We start from the raw sequence: 19,404 nt of genomic DNA on the forward strand, positions 1-19,404 counted from the left end.
ATAACTGTAGTATCTGAGCACCTTTTTACTTATATGTATAAGTGATTGCAGGATCTGGATCTTAGGCTATAAGGTCCAGATCAGGAACTTGCTGCTTGTCAACAAGGCTCATCTAGACCATGATCCAGTGCCCTCTGAAGTCAAGGGGAGTTCCACCATTAATTTCAGTGGGCATTGGATCAAGCCTCTATTGAAATTCATTGGTCTGCTGACCTAGCTCAACTACTGGTCCATTGTATCTGGACAATGCTTTATGAATAATAGCAAAATGGACCTTTCCTGTGCTGAGAACCCAACCACTGTTTTTAAAGAAGTGCTTTCAATATCCAGCGATGATACAGACGACAAGTGTTTAAATATGCATAGCTGTCAAGGGAAGAAACATTAAGTAATCTGTTTGTTTACATTTGGAATGTATGTCTTCATCAGTAGCCCAGCTAGTGCCCTGCCCCACATCCCCATTAAACGGTAAAAGCATAAAACTATATTGTACAGATATTTTAATTTTTAATATGTTGTATTTTATTTGGTGTTCTGTTAAAAGTGTGCTAGGGAGTGCTTGATGGTGGAAGCTATGAGAGAAGGGAAAGTTTAAACAAAGCCCTTGTCTATCTCAAATCATAGATTGGGTCTGACTCACACAAGTTAGATTAAAATGAAAGAGTTATTACCATACAAGATAATCTTTTAGAATTAACATAGAAGTATCAATGTATAAAAATACATAAGAAAATACTTGATCTATTGTTGAGTATGCGTACAAATTGCAAGATCTCTTCTGAGTGCTAAATTTTAAAACAGTGGTGTGTGATCATTTATAATATTACAGATTTTATCGTTTTTCCTAGTTTAAATGTCTCTCTTATAACTGAAGTTTGTACTCCTGAAAGAGGAACCTACAGCAGAATTTCACTAGCTGTATTGTATGAAGGTAATATGTCTTAATACTGACCCCTAGTGACAAGCAGAGTGAATTATTTCTTGTGGTACTATTAGGTTTAAAAGTAGACAGATTTTTGTTTGGTTTAGCTGTTAAATATTATTTTTACATTTGCACCCAAAAAACTCTATTCTGCTAGGCACTGTACGAAACAAACACAGTTAGTCATTGCCCTGAACATCTTACTGTTTTAGTTTGGTTTTATTGTTCTTATAGGTGCTTTTCAGAGAGGAAAGAAAGAATAGTCTCTACCCAAAGCAGTTCAGTCTGTGTATAACCACATTGTGATGAAATGTAACTTAAATTGATTTGGTTTGGTTCAATAAAGTTTGTAAAATTGCACTAATAAAATAGAACTGAAGCAGTAACTTCCATTCAAAACTGGAAAATGCATCACTCTAAATTTTTTTTTTTAAACTCAATTGAAATCTAAGGCCATAATAGCTTTCAGAAATGGGTAATCATATGTAGCCTTAAGATGATGTCAGGTGACAGACACAAAGACACCTGAGGTAGAAATTCAAATTGCCTTCCCTTGTGCAGTATAAGAGGTATTACCTCAACCAAATGCTGTTTTTTTTTTTCATGTGACGTACAAATGCCTGGCTATATGGAGGAGTCTCTCCTCTTAGATAGGGTTACTGTAGCTGCATTGCTAAACAGCACTGCTTACTGCAGAGTTCTTTGATGGTACAGAGGAGTTACCCTTTGTTGGTGACTTTTCTGTTTTTGACTCAGTGTTGCTCATCTTCTGATGACAATTCAGCTCTGAAACAATTTAGGGATATGTTGGCGACAGAGAACTCTTTTATGCCACAGAAAATTTGGTCATCTCCTTCCATCCCACAGAAACCATAGAATCATAGGGCTGGAATGGACCTCAAGAAGTCATTAAGTCCAGCCCCCTGAGCGGAGGCATGACCAAGTAAATTTATACCATCCCTGACAGGTGTTTGTCCAACCTGTTCTTAAAACCCTCCAATGATGGGGATTCCACAACATCTCTTGGAAGTCTATTCCAGTGCTTAACTACCCTTATAGTTAGAAAGCTTTTCCTAAAATATACCCTAATTCTCCATTGCTGCAGATTAAGCAAATTACTTCTTGTCCTACTTTCAGTGGACATGGAGAATGATTGATCACCATCCTCTTTATAACACTCTTGACATATTTGAAGACTGTTAATAGGTCTCCCCTCAGTCTTCTTTTCTCAAGAATGAACATACCCAGTTTTTTAACCTCTCCTCATAGTTCAGGTTTTCTAAATGTTCTATCACTTTTGATGCCATACCACCCTGAGATACAGGCCTCCTGAGTACCTAATCTGGAGGAGGCATTTGTGTAGTAGTTATACATGTCAAAAATGATTCCAAACAGAAAAGAGAGAGAGTCTAAATTGGAAGGATAACGATTATGTACAGACCCTATCCAATGGAAGGTGACAAAATCTGTTGTGCCATAAAACCCTCTTTCCATCAAGCCCTTGCAATGTGATCACTGTCCTTGTTAGCTGCAGAGGACTGGGACTACTTTTGGAGCTGATAGATAACAATCCTTAACTGACCACATTGAGTTCCCACTGAATGACAAGAAGCTCTCTCCTTCCAGGCTGGAGACTATTAGGGTTGGGAGTCAAACTTGTTTTTCATATAGCAGTGCAGGGTATATCTACCCCCTTATTACTGCATGCCATTGATAGGCTATTCAGTAATATACATTGAGATACAGTTTCTCATTGTAGTGAATTTTTTTAATGAATTAAAGATGCCAGGGCTTTCTGAATATTACTTTTAAATTTTAGTAAATAATCTGATGAGGCAAATTTTCAGATGCTCTTGCATCTTTCTTACATATGTATTTATACATTGAAAAAACTGTATTAAAAGAACTTTATTTAGGTTGCAAAGCCAAACAGTGACAATTAGGAAATGACAGATTTACAGTTGTCCATGCAATTTTAATTCAGCCCTCTTGTGAATCCATTGTGTGCACTGAATGTTGCAGGGGTCCTGCAGGAAAAAGAGTATGTGCTCATGTAATTAAAGATTTAATCATAATGCATGTGCTCAAGGGCTTAGAACTAAGGTTGCACAGGCAGCCTTAATTCTGGCATTTCCTAATTACTGAGTGCTTGACTATGGAAATTTAATAATGTTCTTTTACCATAGTATTTTATATGTAATCTCTTAGTTTGTTTTAAAGGGAAAAACAAATTCTGTAACAGTCCCTCCATCACGCACCAACAGCAGGTTTTGAACCTTCTGTGTAGCAGCACAGACTACTACCAGTTGAGTTACATTAACTGTTGGCAGGATAAGACTGTGATCCCAGAAGGGAGGATGAGCTGCTAAGGCCAGGTGCTGGATGTCTGAAAGACTGGCCTGGCATAATTCTGTTCCCTTCCCCTGGATCTGGGGAAGCTCCTACCTTATATGGTGCCCCCAAGAGAGGAGATGGACCACCCAGATGCTGGGACCAGGGGGTAGTTTTGGGGAGCCTGGTGTAGCTTTTTCTTCTTCTCTTCTGACCCGCAATGCTGCAGCTCCTCTGGCAGCTCCCAGATGTTCCCATTGCAGTGTCTGTTGCTTCTGCTTAGAATGTTCATGCTACTATCATTTTTCTGAGCAACACAGGCAAGCTAAACATAAATGGAATTTCAAGGGACAAAGAAAAGGCCGTTTTCTAACCAAAGGGCTTTCTCTCTGCTGCATTTCAAAGCCCTTCTGCAAATAATGGAGGTGTTAGAGCTCCTCCAAAAAGAGATGCCAAAATCTTTTCTTATGTAAAGAGTGAGGCAGTCTAAATAGGGGGTTCACTATCATCTCCTTGTGTAATATGGATTTGAATTTCAGTATACTATGGTGTCAAGTATCAGGGGGTAGCCGTGTTAGTCTGTATCTACAAAAACAACAAGGAGTCTGGTGGCACCTTAAAGACTAACAGATTTATTTGGGCATAAGCTTTCGTGAGTAAAAACCTCACTTCTTCGGATGCATCCAAAGGTTTTTACTCACGAAAGCTTATGCCCAAATAAATCTGTTAGTCTTTAAGGTGCCACCAGACTCCTTGTTGTTTTAGTTGTTTTAGTATACTATGGTGTTATAATTGAGCTCTTTGTAACTATTTCAGGTAAATTTAATGACAGATATTAGAATGCATTAATGGGCTTCTAAATGGGTCAGCTGTTCCAGTCCCTGCCAAACAAGGGAGCTTAAGGCCCTGGTTGCCTCAAGACTGCTAGGTTTATTGTCTTTTTAACCAGGTACCTGTCACTAACAAAAACAGGAACAGAGTTTTTGGGCCTGAACCAGTGAATGAATATTTCTTGTTTACTGATATCAAAATTGTAAACTTATTATTTGCATTGTGGTAGCATATAGTGGCCCCAATCAGGGAGTAGGGTACATACATGATAAATAAATCAGCATTAATCTCTCTTGTACATCACTGAAAACAATGAGAGTTATTTAAGTGATACTGTACATGGTAAATTAATTTATATTAAGCAATAAGTAAGTTGCTTTTGGAAATTATTATAGGTGAAGATTTTGATAACCATAAGAGACATGTATTGGATATATACTTCTGTGATTAGTTATTCTGATTATGTGACAAGACAAACAAAGATTTAACGAAGCACAACATTAAAAAGGAGGAAAAAATAATATCTTTTGTGAAGGTTTCAGAGTTCTGCATTGCTGCTATTTTCTTGGGCTTTGAAGTTGTTTTAGAGTCAGAAATTATGTAATGGAGCTGGATCAGAAATGCCTAGTGTGGAAATGAAGTCATATGATTTGACATATATAGGGCCTGATTTTAAAAAATGAGTTTGTGTAATAAGATGCACATAAATTATGCATAAAATTAGGCAATTATGCATGAAAATTATGTATATGCATGCATAAATGGACAGCTAAGCATCTCACACACAATCACGGTAATTTTGCACACAAATTACAAACATTTTGAAAATGAAGTCCATAAGGAGTTCAGTGTCCCTGTGTGAGAAGTTAGCATTTGATTTTTCTGAGCTGTGAGTGAGTGAAATCCCACTCTTGATGGAGTGCAGCATAAGAACCTATGAAAAGAATAGAACAGATGTAGGGTAGTTGTGGAAGTGGCACAAAATAAAATTACTTTTTAATTTATCTCATGAGTGTCAATAAAGCACAGCCCTGCGTAAACAGTGATGTGGAGTTGCGCCCCCTATATGTAGTTCAGGGACAGATTTTGTGAGACACAATTTGTCTCCAAGGTTACTGGTGTACAAGGGGCAAGCATAGTCTACACCCATACTTTTGAACAGTGCTACCTACTTGCCCCATTGTGCTGGGCCTTCTCCGCAATGTGATCTGGGCACAGGAGGCAGAGCCATGAGGCCACCTCCTTGCTGTCCTGTTTGGGGTGATATGTGTTGCATTGCAGTTGCTCAGTCATGCTTGGGGCTGCGATTGTCCCTGACTTCCCTTCAGGGGAAGGAGAAGAGAACATCTCCATGGACCCTTCCTTTCACACATACTCACAAGGACCGGGGACTGTCTAGCCTCAATCTTGGAGAACTCCTGTGCAGTCAGTTCTTAAAATAAGTGTACAGGATTCGTAGCTCTGTATTTCATGCCTTTCCTAACTTGTGGTGATTCATAGATTCTAAGACCAGAAGGGACCCATTATGATCATCTAGTCTGACCTCCTAAATAACACAGGCCATAGAACTTCCCTGATATATTCCTAGAGCAGATCTTTTAGGAAAACATCCAATTTTGATTTAAAAATTTTCATTGATGGAGAATCCACCACAACCCTTGTTGACTCTCACTGTCAAAAATTTGCACCTTATTTCCAGTTTAAATTTGTTTAGCGTCAGCCTCCGGCCATTGGATCGGGCTATACTTTTCTCTGCAAGATTGAAAAGCCCATTATTAAATATTTCTTCCCCAGGTAGATACTTATAGATTAAGCAAGTCACCCTTTAACTTTCTCTTTGTTAAGCTAAATAGATTGAGCTTGTTGAGCACATCGCTATAGGGCATGTTTTCTAATCCTTTAACCATCCGTGTGGCTTTTCTCTGAACCCTCTCCAATTTATCAACCCTCTTGAATTGTGGGCACCAGAACTGGACACAGTATTCCAGCAGCAATCACACCAAGACAGAGGTAAAATAATCTTTCTACTCCTACTCAAGAGTACCCTGTTCATGCATCCCAGAATTTCATTAGGTCTTTGGCCATAGCATAGCATTGGGAGCTCACGTTCAGCTGATTATCCACCACAACCCCCAAATCTTTTTCTGACTCACTGCTTGCCAGGATAGAGTCCCCCATTCTGTAAGTGTGGCCTACGTTCCTTGTTCCTAGATTTATACATTTACATTTAACTGTTTTAAAATACGTATTGTTTGCTGTGTCCATTTTACCAAGCGATCACTCTAAATCAGTTATTTGTCCTCTTTGTTATTTACTACTCCCCAATTTTTATGTTGTGCAAACTTGCTCAGTGATGATTTTATATTTTCTTCCAGGTCATTGATAAAAATGTTAAATAACAGAAGGCCAAGAACCAGTCCCTGCGGGATCCCACTGAAAAAACATCCACTTGATGACAGTTCCCCTTTTAAAATTACTGTACATTGTGAGACCTGTCATTTAGCCAGTTTTTAATCCATTTCATGCATGCCATATTAATTTTACATTGTTCTAGTTTTTTAATCAAAATATTGTGCAGTACCAAGTCAAAGTATAAATATATTACTGCAACACTGCTACCTTATCAACCAAACTTGTAATCTTATTCCAAAAAAAAAAGATATCAGGTTAGTTTGACAGTATCTATTTTCTGTAAACCCATGTTGATTAGCATTAAGTACATTACCCTTCTTTAATTCTTTATTAATCGAGTCCCATATCAGCCACTCCTTGCTCGTGTCTGGGATTGATGTCAGGCTGACAGGCCTATAAATACCTGGGTCATCCCTTTTACTCTGTTTAAAAACTGGCACACCATTATGTTTCTTCCAGTCTTCTGGAACTTCCCCAATGCTCCAAGACTTATTGAAAGTCAACATTAACAGTCCAGTGAGCTCTTCAGCCAGCTCGTTTAAGACACTTGGATGCAAGTTATCTGGATCTGCTGATATTAAAATGTCTGACTTTAGTAGCTTCTGTTTAACATCCTCCAGAGATACTAATGGAATAGAGAAAGTGTTATCATCATTATATGATTAAATTATATCATCTCTTTTCCCCAAAATAGAGAATAGAAATATTTATTGAACACTTTTGCCTCTTCTGCATTATTATTGATAAGTCTACAGTTACCATATAGAAATGGACCAATACCATTGCCAGGATTCTTTTTGTTCCTAATATATTTTTAAAACTCCTTATTGTCCCAAACTCTGCAGGCCATAGATTTCTCTTTGTGTCCCGTGGCCTCCATTATCAATTATCTACAATTCCTAATTTCTGATTTATATTCATTGCTGTCAACTTCCCCTTTCTTCCATTGTTTATATATATTTTTTTATTTTTTTTTATAGCTGACTTCTCTTTCCCTCTAAACCAGTTTTTTTTTTTTAAACCAGCAAAGCCTTCTTCCTCAATTGTCTATGACTCTATGATTCTAATTGTGAGATTGTGGTTTTTTGGGTATCTTAGTAAGATGTTCTTAAATGATTCCTAATTATCATTCACATTTTTCTAATTGAATTCTTCCTCACAGCTCCAGGCCGAGTCGCAACTTCAAAGTCCTATCTATATAGCTATTTTTAGAGCACTAGTGCAAGCCCTGCTAGCCCAAATTTGTTGACCTAGGTGTGAGGCTTGCTCCACTCACTCCAAAATGCTGTGCAGATATATCCAAAGAGATAAAAGAAGAAACAGGCTATTGAGAAAACCAGGCAAAAACTCCTTGAGTCTAGATTGTAAGCTCTTTGGGTCATGGACTGTCTTTTTGTTCTGTGTTTCTACATCACCTAGCATAATGGGGTCCTGGTTCATGACTAGGGCTCCCAGGTTCCTATGGTAATACAAATAATTAAATAATGAACTAATTTGTTAGATAATGTCCTTTGGACTTGTGACAATCTCTGGCATATCATAAAATGGATTTTTAGGATCCCCCAAAATAGTCAGTAGCATTACTAGCCCTTTCCTAACAGATAAAGAAGAACTGATGACAGATTTGGTTTGATTTCAATCATATAAAAATTAATGGTAGTTTAGATACAAGTGATCATATCTTGAGCTGCCCCGCCCCACTCCATAGGCTTTAGAACCTGAGCGCCAGGCCCAAGTCACAACTTCAAAGCTCTATGTATAGAACTATTTTTAGAGCACAAGTGTGAGCCTTGCTAGCCTGTGTCTGTCAAGCCGGGATAGGAGGTTTGCTCCCACACGCTCCAAAATACTTTGTAGACATATCCTTTCTGTTGCACCCACAGGATGCCAATAGTATGAACAAAATTTTCATTTGATCCACACCAGGCATTGTGTTTCTTCCCTCCACGCATCTTGGAAAAACTATTTTCATTATGGAAGTGCAGGTCATGGTTTTATCATTAACTTTGTTTTGAGTCTTGCAGTAATAGCAAACCTCTTCGTTATGTATGCAGAATACAGCGGTATCTTGCCTAAATTTATAGCACTTACTTTTTGAGTTCAGAGAGAATTGCTGAGAATTTACAAGTAAATCTGTCAATTTATTTGAGTTAAAATTTATTTTAAAATGGGTCTTTTATGAAATTTTGTACTTAGTGTCAGACCGTGACTCTCCCCTGTAGTGATACCATGAGGAGGAAAATGAAAAGAAATTAGTGTCTTTAAAATTAGTTTTATCTAATCTGGGAACACAAACACTAAAATGCATTAATCGTAATTGTATGTTTATAGCATGGCATCACTACAGGGCAGAGTTAAGGTTTTTTGGGGGCCTTAATTCTAGAGTGGGCCAAGAAATTGTTTTCCTGTCCCTGAAATATTTTTGAGAGTTTGAACATTTTTACAATCCTGAATCAGGATGAAAAGTCAAAATGTTGAAAACGTTTGGGAATTGACAAAATGAAAATTTTCAAAACTTTCAAAAGCTCAATATGATTATGACTTTTTTATTTCTAAGACTTTTTTCAACTAATTAATTTAAATTTAAAAACAAAATGTCCTTTTGAAATGAAACATTTTTACAATTTCAAAACTTTTTTCCAACATTTTTTCAAGTCAAGGGAGTCATTGAAACTAACGCTGTTTTGTGAACAGTTTCAGTTTTGATGAATTGGTATTTTTTGAGGAAAAAAAGGTTAGTTGAAAAATTCCTGACCAGCTCTACTTAACTCTGCTTTTCCTTATTTTAACCTGTATGGTTGTCTTTTAATTGTATCTTTACCTCTGAATTTTCAGGACTTACAATTATTTTTAAAGAATAGCATTGTATTAGCTTTAATAAAGCTACCGCAAATAACAGTAGTAGTGTAGATATGGCAGCACAGGCTAGCTGTGCAACTACAAGCCCACTGGCGACCTGGGGTACATACTCAGGTTCTAGCCTGGGCCGACATAGCCACATGACTATTGTTATCTGTTCTAGAGCTAGATTAAAGCCTATTTGGTAATTAAGCCTAATTGTGCTACAATCACACCTTCACTTGTGCCCCAGATCTCCGTCTGCAAAAAGGGGATAATAGTACTCCCCTATCTCATAGGGTGTTGGAAGAATAAATCCATTAAAGATTGGGAGGCACTCAGATACTACAATAATGGAAGCTGTATAAGTAGTTACAGTCTTCACTTATAGTGTAGACATGTCCTAAGTAATTTTCCCAAGGTCATGTGGGAAGGGAAAAGTAAGGAATTAAATTGAGGTCTCACAATTCCCAGGCTAGCACCCTAATTAAATCAGTGGATGTTGCATACACTCAATTCCTGTTGCCTGCTGGTGTAATTTTTACGGGATTTTTTTTTTCCAGTCTATTCCATGTTAGCCTTGATTAGATTCTGGGAGCAGTGAAAACAAAGATACCAAGCTTCAGAATGTATTTTTACAAAAGTGGAATCTGGGATTGAAACTTAGAGGTCTTATGTTCTGAATGAGATTGCTGAGTGGAAAGATCTGCAGTGCTCATATATGTTTTTATCAATAGCTTGACACACTTGCATGGCATGAATATTTCTGGTCTACTTGATAATTTTGGGTATATGATTGTTTTACAATTGGGAGAACTACCTGAGAGATTGGTATGGATTTTTGGCGAGATCCATTCAACAGATTCTTGTTATGGCTAAAAGGAGAGCAGCGCATCCAGATTTCTATTATTAATATGTTGACAGAAAGTTACCGAAGCTAATAAAAAAACTGTAAACTCTTCTGTTGCAGTAGCAATGTAAATATGATCTTGTAATAGGGAGTTTACAGTTATTAAAGAGTATGTATTGCTGTAAAGATATAAAAATAAGAAAGCACAAGGAAAATTCAGATTGCCATCTGCGTATTTCCTGTGTTAACAGCATTGCCAACTTTTGTTTAACAAACAGATCATCCCAATGTAAAATTACTAAGAAAAAATAGTAAATTGGGCATATGCCTCAAGTCAGTTGATCAACTAGCATATACAAACGCATAAGAAAAAGAATTCAGTTCTTACAGTGATTTCTGCTACTCTGTAATACTGCAAGAACCAGTAACACTGATATTAACAATAAGAAAAAAGGAGAATGCACATTAGGACAGGAGAAATTAGAAATCCATCCCCAGTTTAGCAGAGGGTGGGGATCCCAGAGAACAAGGGGAATAAACTGAAGCTATAGAAAGAATAACCATCCCAACATGTTTGAAGGAAGTAAGATATAGTCCTATCAATCCTTTTCTTTTGTCTAGGACACTTAAGCCTGGTCTACACTAGAGGGGTGGGATCGATCTATGTTACGCAACTTCAGCTACGTGAATAACGTAGCTGAAGTCAACGTACTTAGATCTACTCACTGCAGTGTCTTCACTGCAGTGAGTCGACTGCTGCTGCTCCCCCGTTGACTCTGCCTGCGCCTCTCACGGCAGTGGAATACAGGAGTCGATGGGAAAGCGCTCAGGGGTTGATTTATCGTGTCTAGACTAGATGCGATAAATCGACCCCCGCTGGATCAATCGCTGCCCGCCGATCCGGCGTGTAGTATAGACATACCCTTAGGGAAGTAAACACATTTTTCCCAAACGGGCTCTATGGTTAGTTTGTAGCCCAGAAAATGTACACATTTTCCACATGAGCAACTCAGAGCTGTGCTGGGAATCACAGCATTTCTGTCCCATCCAATCCAACTTCTCTCTTGAGGGCTCGGATCAGGAAAAATCAGGATTTTAGTACATTTATAGGTAATGTCAGCTGCTGCTTTCAGGATTTTTTTTTCTCCCGGATGTTAGACAGGGAGATGATAATGATGGCATTGCCTATATTGTCCTTATTTCATGGTTTGCGCATAGCTCCTTTGGTTAGGGATGCTTTCCTAGAAGATTAGATAGGCGTTCTTTTACAACTTGGGCTTCAGGATCAAAATTATTTAAATTAAATAAATTAATGGAGATATCCTATCTTCTAGAGCTGGAAGAGATCTTGAAAGGTCATCGAGTCCAGCCCTGTGCCTTCACTAGCAGGAGCAAGTACTGATTTTGCCTCATCTCCCTAAGTGGCCTCCTTAAGGATTGAACTCACCACCCTGGGCTTAGCAGGCCAATGCTCAAACCACTGAGCTATCCCTCCCCCGTTTAGGATTTAAGGAATCCTATACGTTAATATTCTAAGTGTTCACCTGGTTTTCTAGTATTTCCAACCTTCTTTCCATTCCAGAATTATGATTAACAAGAAACTTTTCAAGTCTGGATGATTCTTCTGCTGTCTTTACCCTCTTAGTGCCTGATTCTGATTTCATTTATGCTAGTATCAATCAGGAGCAATGCCATTGTCATCCACAGGGTTACATTAATGTAAAATTGATGTAAGAGCAAGCACAATCAGTGCTCTCAATCTGCACATGGTTCAGTGGTTATAATTTTTTCTGTGTGCTACACCCTAAAATGTCTCAATGTCAGGGATTCCCTGGGTGGCATAAAGCCAGCACAGCAGCCCTCTTCCATTCCCTCTCAGTTTCCCCATCCTTGGGGCAGACGATGATTGAGTTGGCCTACAATGTAATTTTGAGCTGCTACATTTTAAACTATGTTTCCGCTGCAATGGCCTCCCAAGGGTCCTTTCACCTGCTGGAGATTTCTGGAGCTCAGCATGTTTTGACCACGTTCCCCACCTGCCCCCAACATACATTGGGCACTGAAAGGGGATGGAAGAGGGCTGCTGTATTGGCTTAATGCCATCCAGAGAATTATACCAGAAAAAAATATATCAGTTATCGCTTTATGCACTATAATCCCCATTTTACAGAGCTAGAGGGTTAAGGACTTGATTTTTCAGAGGTGCTGAGCATCTGCAGATCTCCTTGACTGGAAATGGAGTTGCAGGTGTTCAGCATCTTTAAAAATCAGGCCATAAGTCTTTTGCTCTAGGCCTCAGAAGGAATCCATGTCTGAGCTGTCATTAGAACTCAGGAGTGTCTGGCTCTTTGTCATCTGTCCACGCTGTGCCTTCCTCAACTCCACCCAATGAATGAAATGTTTTACTGGTATCAGAGTATTTTTCAGGTTAGGTGCATTTATATACACCTCTACCCTGATATAACTCTGTGCTCGGGAGCCAAAAAATCTTACTGCGTTATAGGTGAAACGGTGTTATATCAAACTTGCTTTGATCTGCCAGAGTGCGCAGCCCCACCCTCCCGGAGCACTGTTTTACTGCGTTATATCCGAATTCGTGTTATATCAGGTCACGTTATATCAGGATAGAGGTGTGCTGTAATTCAGAGTTGTACAAACAATCACTGTTGTTTTTTAACATTTTATTCATGTTCTTTTTGAGATAAAATATTGATTTGGTTTGTAAATACCTTAAGTTTAAAAAATATATATATTTGGCTTTAAAGTAATAGAGATTTCCCCCACCCCGATTTAACTAGTGCTGTTGCTGAAGCTGAAGGAATCGAGCCATTAATAAATGTCCTGAGTGCTAAGAGAGATGGGACTGTTGCTAATGCAGCTGCAATACTAACAAATATGGCCATGCAGGAGCCATTACGTCTCAGCATCCATGGTGTTATGAATGCAATTGTAGAACCACTACAGTCTACCAACAGCCTGGTACAAAGCAAAGCAGCACTCACTGTGGCTGCACTTGGTTGTGACGCTGATGCAAGAACTGAGGTAAGTCTTACGTTACCTTTTATCTGCTCTGTGGATATTTGTTATATTTACTTTTTTTAAATAAAACTAATGTTTGTGTTTTACTGACACTGGGACTAACACAATTTAATATTTGTGTCTGAAAAAATCCTTTATTTTATATAAAGTAAATCAATTTGTGTCTCCTTAATAGATAAATTCTCATTCAGAGAAGCTTAGTTCAGTTTGGCATGAGCACTTGGAAAAATTGAAATATAAAGGACCCTCTGTAATCTTCATTTAATTGCTGAAGATATACATAAACCTGAATGGACCAAGTTCATCTCCGGTGAAGCTCCAATGATTTCAGTGAGCTTTCCCCCCTATGAAACTTGACCACCAACTTTCAGAAACATTTAAAATTAATTTATCCCCCAAAAGGACCTTTTTGAAGCTCAGGAGCTTCCCCTATTGTTGTTTTACTATCCACCTTCCAGGCCCTTGTGGCACAGTAATTAACCCTCTATTAGGAGAGTTGGACATGACTCTTGTAAACATAATTCATGGAGAAGATAATGAATCCTTTGGTCAATCAGACCCACTAAGTGAACCTGTGCCTACTTATTTATCAATGGCTATGTTTTGACTCTTCTTGCACATTCACATCCCATAAATAGAAAACCTTCTCAAGGGTCAAGGCAGCTGGTCAGGTCAGGAAATATGGGGCCTGGGCTTATCCATTTATCTGTATCTACATACTTAGAACATATTTCCCCCTGAAAATTTGAATGACTGATATTTCCATGAGTATTTGGAAGATGTACTGGAGCACCCCAGAAGAAAGGGTGTTAATGAGACTATGGCATACATACAAGACAACATAAATTAATATATATTGTGATGTAAATTAGTTGCCAGGAAGCATCAGAACTCTGAGAATGCTGTACAACTCTCCATGGCAACCTTGGGATGTACATTCTGTACAATTTTTAGAGTATAATGACAAAGAGACTGGAGATAGAATGGGTATGTGTATTTTTCCAGCCCACCCTTAAGCTTCTTTTTCTATTTGGAGTGTGCAGTAAATGCAGAAAGCTTGTATTTGGGCATTCTGCAAGTCCCATCCACCCGCATAGCTTCTCTTCAGGACTTGAGTGTTTCAGAGGGGCTTGCACAAACTTTCCTCAGTGGGTTGAACGTAACTCTACATGACAAATGTTTTTGTGTCTGTTTTTAGTTAAGAAATGCAAGTGGACTTGAACCACTCGTTAAATTGCTACATTCTAAGAATGATGAAGTCAGAAGAAATGCCTGTTGGGCAGTTATGGTTTGTGCAAGCGATGAACTAACAGCAGTTGAACTTTGCAGACTAGGGTGAGTAGAAATAGTGTCAGGGTGTAGAGGGCATGGTTTGGATGAAGATGCTAACAAAGCTGCTGTTTGTATATTTTTGATTTTATACCAAAGTTAATTGTGCATTTTTTTAAACTAAATTAGTTTCACGACATAACATTTATTTCAGAAGGAAAGTTATAGATTCTACATGTCAACTATACTAGAAGAAAATAGCTTGAAATGGGGCCTGCCTGCCTGAAGTTACAGAAGCATTCTCAGTATTGTTACTATGACGGAACTTATTAAAACTCTGTTTAACATTAAAGGTGAACTTATATCAACAAAACTTAGGGGCCACCATGCAAAGGCCATATACAATTGAGATTAGCACTATGGGCCAAATTCAGCCCACATGTGAGGAAGTGCAATCCCATTGAGGTCAACAGAATTTTTATATATTGAGATGTGTACAAAAAAAGTGCCTATCCAGGGTTTTGAGTGCCTTTGTCCTACATAAAATACAATCAAGCAAATACCAACAAAATAAATGCAACAGTCTCCCCAGACCTAGGAAGGGAAAAATACCCACCCCAGCTACAAACCAAAATTATGAAAACCAAACCCTAAAACTCCACCCAGAAACCAACAGGCAGTCACTGCAGCTCACATGGAACACTACTGTAATGTGCTCATGATGGGAAACTCCACCTAACCAATGAGATACAGCATTCAGCGTGAGCTGCAGTTTCCAAGTTGATTTAAGGTGTAACCCCACGTAGAGCGCACCAGGATAAATTAATCTCAAGGTGACAATGGTACAGATGACAGCAATAAGGTTGCATCCAAATGGTTGCAATCTCCTGACTGGACATACATGAAAAAAACTATTCTGATCACTTCAGGTTTATATTCTTCTAATAGCAGCTGGGGATGCTGCAATAATCCCAGACTTCAAATTCTGGCAATGAATGAAGGGCAGATATTGTCTTTTTATATTTTCCCACTACTTGTCCCGTATTACCAGCAGCATTGCTTCTGTCTTACTTGGATTGAGCATCAGCCAATTAGCCCTCATCCTCATCCCATTCTCAGCCAAATGCTTGGTAAGGAAGTTGATAGCACTGACTGAGTCAGATGAAATAGCCATATGAGGCCTTATCCAAAGCCCACTGAAGTCAATAAAAATACTTCCATTGACCAAATAGGCTTTGGATCAGGTGCATTAAACTGAGTCATCAGTATACAATACTGTAGCCCACACCTCCTTAAACCTCGTAATATATCCACATTGAAGAGGAAAGTGAGGCAAGAATTCCCCATCAGAAAATCATTGGGGCAGAAAAACAATTTCCCACAGTTAACACCTTGAACCTCCCTGATAGGTGGGAATGAAGCTACTGAAGAGCAGCTCTGTTTACTCCTGCTAGGGTTCACAGGTGAGTGAACAACAGCTCATGGTCAACAATATTGAAAGCCTGTGCACAGATTGTTAAAGGCCAGGGCAATATGACATGTCTAATTACTTAGAAAGCTGTCTTTCCATCACCCTCATGATAATCTTAACGAAAAATGGAAGATTACTGGACAGTAGTTGGACAGCTTGTCAGCTCAAGTGCCATTAACGAGTAATGGTCGGACAACGGCTTTCCATATAAAAGCCAGCAACCTGCCTTTCCTAAGGGAGGCGTTGATCATCTCCATCAACAATGCATCCAGTTCTTCCTTGGTGTTCACCAGGCAGGAAGGACATAGGTCTGAAGCACAGGTTGTGGCTTGAAGAATTCCCATTACTTCTAGTACCTTAGTGAGCATCACTGGCCTAAATTTAATCTGAGAAGTTTGTACCTACTAGATATCATCCTGCACCCACAAAAGCAGGCAGTTCAGTCTGAATCTGTTTGATTTTCTCTGCAAAGGCACTTGAAATTTCTTCTGTGGTTGTCACTTGTACCAGACGCTGTGCAAAAACAGCCTGGATTGGTCAGGTAGTATGCCGCTCAGGTAAAATCTGCTGATCAAAACATAGCAGACTCTGTGGTAGAAACAGAGAAACTCTTCTTTCACACAGCACAAAATCTTAAAAATTCTTTATTGCACAATTGGTTAGATTCAGCACAAGACTCCCTATCAGCACTCTGACCATTTTTCATCTCATTTCAGTGGTCACAAATCATCCGTAAAGAATGGATTTGCACACATTACACAAAGGCTGGATTTTGCTTCCAGGTCCTAAGTAAATGTAGTTGTGCTGAAACATCACAAAAATGAATACCGTGCAAGATAATTACTCTTTTCTTCCTCTACAAGGACTCTACAATCTCCATACATCAGCATCTGAGTTAGCTGTGTTAGCCTGCAAGGCTTATGGAAGAACCGTAACTCTTCTGTGGAATTGTATATTTGGTTATTTTGTACTATAAAATATACGTAATACATAGTTAACTCACCAGGTTCTTATATGAGTTCAGATTATCCTTCTGTTTTCTCTACTTTTACACTCCCCTTATCTTCAAGATCTCTGACACAGTCAACATCCTTCTGACTGAGAACTAACTAGAACTCCCCTTCGTCTTAATGCTCCTACTTAACTGGCTAGAGGAATGGCTTTTGCTTGTGAGTAATATGAAGGATGTTTTTCCTACAGAGACAGAATGCTGCACCCCATTCACACCCTCCTGCTGGCCCAAAGGGCAGGAGGCTAGGATTGAAAATAAATGTGTCTCCAGAATAGCAGTGCAGAGTACCATTTCTGTACTGTGTAGTAATGAATTAATTAGTACTTAATGATGGATTAGTCACATTAATTGAACAATTGTTTCTGTTTTGTTGAACAGTGCTTTAGACATCCTGGAAGAAATTAACTTGTCAACAGGGCGCAAAAATAACTTCAGTGAAGGAGCTCTGGACAAGCTACTTGATAACAACCTTTCCCAAAAGTACAGCCAAATGGGGTACTTATCATCCAGTAACATAATTACTGATGGGTTCTATGATTATGGTCAGGTAAATTACTTTAAGTATTATTTAAAAGTCTATGCAGGGCCTGACTTTTCACTCCTTTGGACAAAGTATTGGGTTTATGGCCATGTCATGCCTCCAGAATACAAAGGAGTCATAGCAGGGACCAGGATCTGGTCCCTTGAATCACCTTGCTCCCTTCTCCTGTACTGTGCTGTGCCAACTTGGTGCATTTTAGGTATCAGAGGGGTAGCTGTGTTAGTCTGAATCTGTAAAAAGCAACAGAGGGTCCTGTGGCACCTTTGAGACTAACAGTCCTGTTAGTCTCAAAGGTGCCACAGGACCCTCTGTTGCTTGGTGCATTTTGTCACTCTTTTGATCACCTTCTTTGGCAAATAAACCCACATCTTTTCTCATGCTGTCCCCATATCTGGAATCTTCCCGCTGACCATAAGTGCTTTGCAACCACTGTCTCCTTTCTCAGATCCCTCCTGAGATGCTTGGCTCCTCTCCTGCTCTTTTTCACTACAGTCTGTATAATAAGATTGTCCTCTGAGTGTCACTCTGAAGCCTAGTGTCTGCTGAGTCAGTGTGAAGCAATGGAAACAACAAGCATAGTTCAGAGCTCTTTTTGTTCAGAATATCACCAGGTTCAGTCATCCCTGTGATCAGGGTCGCCGAGAGCAGGTTCGGGCCCCGGTGAAAAAATTTTTCGGGCCCCCCAGCAAAGGCGGACCAGCTAAACAGGGCCAACGAGAGGGGGGGAAGCTGGGCCCCGGGCCCCCTTCCGGACCGCCAGGCCCGGGTAATTTGTACCGGCTTCCCTCGTCCTCTCGTCGGCCCTGCCTGTGATTCACAGTCTGCTACTGTACAGTTTTGAAGTTCACAGCCATTTTTACTTTACTAATTATACCTGTGAGATATTCAGCCATAGTAAGGCATGTATCTATGCCCTGCCAAGAGACCTCGACCATTGAGATACCAGAGGTAACTCAGCCAGTCACCACCCTTATTCTACACTTAATTTGCATGGAACAATTCATTGGTTATGTGGGAAACTGCACAGATAGTGTATTACTTGACCCAACTGCCATATCCAGTATAATATCAGCTATTAGTATAATATATTAATCTGCCATCTAAATAACTATGTTGTTTTTTCACAAAAGGAATTAACAGGATGTGAATATAACAAAGACCAAAATGTGCTTTGTTACAGCCCTCTTTCCCATAAATTGGCCTTTCTAGAAGGACCACTCCATACTTTGTCATCTGTTGCTGTCTTAACTGTGGGTGGGATCCTCAAAAATACCCAAGTATGAGCACAAGTCCTATTGAAAGTCAATGGGGTTTGTGCTGCTAAATCACTTGAATGCTTTTAAAAATCCAACCCTGGATTGTATGAACCTGTCTTTATTCTGAAGTAGTTTTGGATTATATACTAGTATAACAACAATTACAAATGAAATTATTTGTAAAGCAGCTTTTCAATGGCAGGTAAGTGAAGAAGCAACTGATTTTTATGTATTTTATTTTTAAATGTATTTATAATTTTAAGTTCTCAGCTACATTCTGTTAAAGATTCAGAATCTTAAATGATTCTTTTTAACCTTATTTTTTCAAAATAAGCTTTTTCATTCACCTTTAATAGAATAAAATTTCTTTTCTTTTATTCTAATTTTCCTGTAGGTAAAGCCTGGAGTGAAACTTTTGTCTTTGGAGGAACTGAGTATACAAGAGCTTAATGATCATCGTGCTATAATTTTAGTTAATGCTAAACTACCAGAAGTGTGAGTCAGATTTGCTTTGGAAAGATTACATTTAATTAAAATACACTTCTACCTCGATATAACGCTGTCCTTGGGAGCCAAAAAATCTTACCGCGTTATAGGTGAAACCGCATTATATCTATAAAAAGAACAAGAGT

General features: G+C 38.9%; 1 protein-coding gene across 6 annotated transcripts in view; it reads left to right on the top strand.

Annotated features, from left to right (window-relative positions):
- Positions 1-19,404, top strand: part of ARMC3 (armadillo repeat containing 3) — a 103,417-nt gene that overhangs the window by 59,613 nt on the left and 24,400 nt on the right. For 5 of the 6 annotated variants that reach the window (XM_054020681.1, XM_054020682.1, XM_054020684.1 and 2 more), the window contains exons 12-15: positions 12,983-13,226; positions 14,422-14,558; positions 17,354-17,522; positions 19,167-19,267. In XM_054020681.1, the coding sequence (XP_053876656.1) occupies positions 12,983-13,226; positions 14,422-14,558; positions 17,354-17,522; positions 19,167-19,267 (651 nt within the window). The remainder of the gene's footprint in view (positions 1-12,982; positions 13,227-14,421; positions 14,559-17,353; positions 17,523-19,166; positions 19,268-19,404) is intronic. The other variant, XM_054020683.1, reaches the window with a different exon arrangement.

This window comes from Malaclemys terrapin, chromosome 2 (genome assembly GCF_027887155.1).
Source record: "Malaclemys terrapin pileata isolate rMalTer1 chromosome 2, rMalTer1.hap1, whole genome shotgun sequence".
Classification (NCBI taxonomy): domain Eukaryota; kingdom Metazoa; phylum Chordata; order Testudines; family Emydidae; genus Malaclemys; species Malaclemys terrapin.